At 45.3% G+C, this 1,824-nt stretch overlaps 1 protein-coding gene across 1 annotated transcript; it reads right to left on the bottom strand.

The window, feature by feature from the left end:
* On the bottom strand, positions 1-1,655 carry LOC140981258 (coumaroyl-CoA:anthocyanidin 3-O-glucoside-6''-O-coumaroyltransferase 2-like). Its single transcript, XM_073447612.1, has one exon. It carries the CDS (start codon positions 1,540-1,542, stop codon positions 142-144), a length of 1,401 nt encoding a protein of 466 aa, XP_073303713.1. The 5' UTR covers positions 1,543-1,655; the 3' UTR covers positions 1-141.
* Between the last annotated feature and the right edge of the window lie 169 nt (positions 1,656-1,824).

Raw genomic sequence — 1,824 nt, 5'->3', positions numbered from 1 at the left:
AACTTTTCATTCCTTATTTTATAAGCACACATGGCTCTCCACGATCACGTACATACCGACAACAATAATTTACAATATGGAAAATATAAATTCAATGATTGTACGTAACTCTACGAGAGGACAATGGAGCAAGTACGAATGTCAGTCGCGCTTTAGACCTTGGTTGAACAAGGTCCAAAACAATTCCAGCTTGGGTTTTGGAAGGCAAACCCCAATCTCTACTCCACCAGACATCTCTCTGCTCTCACATAGAGAAATCGAACGTGTTTCATCAATTGAGACCTCTTCAATTTTTATGGGTCTTCCCCAACCGAAATCCAACCCGTAAAGGTCCATCTTGGGTGACCCGGTCACCATGACATGGAGCTCCGAGTCACGCATCTCCTCCCATTCGGATATCCACTTCTCTGCCCCACCCAGCAAATCAGAATTCAGCCTTTTGATGGTGTTCCCTATTGCTTTGGCAGCATGGAGAACGCCATTTTCATCCATTAGGTTATCCCTTCTGGCCTCGGATCGACCGAACCCGACACAGTTGCCCGAATAAGTGCTTGGAACGGAGTAATTAAGACGTGTGATGCCACCTGCGATGAAGCCGAAATAATGTGTGCTCTCTTTTGGATGGTGTTCAATGCTGTTTGACCAATGTGTTTTCATCCAACAAACCCAAACAAATGCGCACGTGATGACATAAGGAGATAGGAGCAACTGGGTCGACCCGAATAGATGCTCCGACCGGGTCAATATCCATTTCTTGATCTTTTCCATTTCATTCGGACCAACCACAAAGGTCGCTCTTGTCATGTCCGGATGAAATTTTGACAGGCTGGCGTTCTGTGGAATCTGTATGCTCCTCCACTCTTTCAACAAGATTTCTTCAAGCCCATTTGGATCTTTAATCAATGACCTATCATGGGATGCCACGAGAAGCTGATTAAGACCTAAACTTTCACCATTTTTCGTAAGTGGTGAAGATGAAGCCGCCGCCCATGTCTTCAAGAAATTATTGAATGTTCTGCCATCAGCAACGACATGGCGCAGAGTGAATCCAATGCAGATCCCATGGTGCGGGAAAACGGTGATTTGGATAGCTAAAAGAGATTCATGCTTCGAACCAAATTTAGTTGAAGACTGCAGCAACGGCATAAGTTTATGAAAGTCTTGAGCCATTCTGGGGTGGTAGCCCCCCAGATTCTTGAAGTCACCAGAGACAGCTTCAGCAATGGTCAAGAAAATGGAGTCGTCCGCCCCGTACTCGAGACGTGGAACGGCGGGATGCCGCGGCGTCGCCAATCTCCCGGAGAGAGGGAAGAAGTGGTGGAGGGTGAGGGAGAGAGAGTGCTTGAGATTTGGGAGAATGGCTTGCATGAAGTGGGAAGTGGAGTTGGGGATGTTGAAGAAGAAGAGGGTTTGGCCGGGGGGAAAAGGAAGCCAGGAAATGTCGAGAAATGTGAGAGGGAGAGAGGTTGCGGCTACCGTACGCGGCAGCGGAGAGACGGCGGAGCGCTCCACCACTCTGATTTCGGTGGCGGAACCGGCCATGTTGTGGGTGTTGGCTGAGGAATCCTCCCTGGTACTGCCATGGCTTGCGTTTTATAGTACGTACGTTGAAGATCAGTACTTTCGTGTAAATTATTTTTTGTCTTGGAGAGTTGGAGTTGGTAAAGGAATATTCTTTTTTATTATTATTATTGTTATGTTCGATTTATACAAATAAATAAATAATATAATCAGCTTTTAGGAAAAATAAATATAAAGATAATTGACTTGGTTGGCACGATTCACGAACATCTTTACACGAATATTATATTATATAATATTTTA

This window comes from Primulina huaijiensis, chromosome 7 (assembly GCF_012295235.1).
Source record: "Primulina huaijiensis isolate GDHJ02 chromosome 7, ASM1229523v2, whole genome shotgun sequence".
Taxonomy (NCBI): domain Eukaryota; kingdom Viridiplantae; phylum Streptophyta; class Magnoliopsida; order Lamiales; family Gesneriaceae; genus Primulina; species Primulina huaijiensis.
Note: the sequence above shows the minus strand (reverse complement) of the source record. Positions and strands in the feature narration are given on the sequence as shown.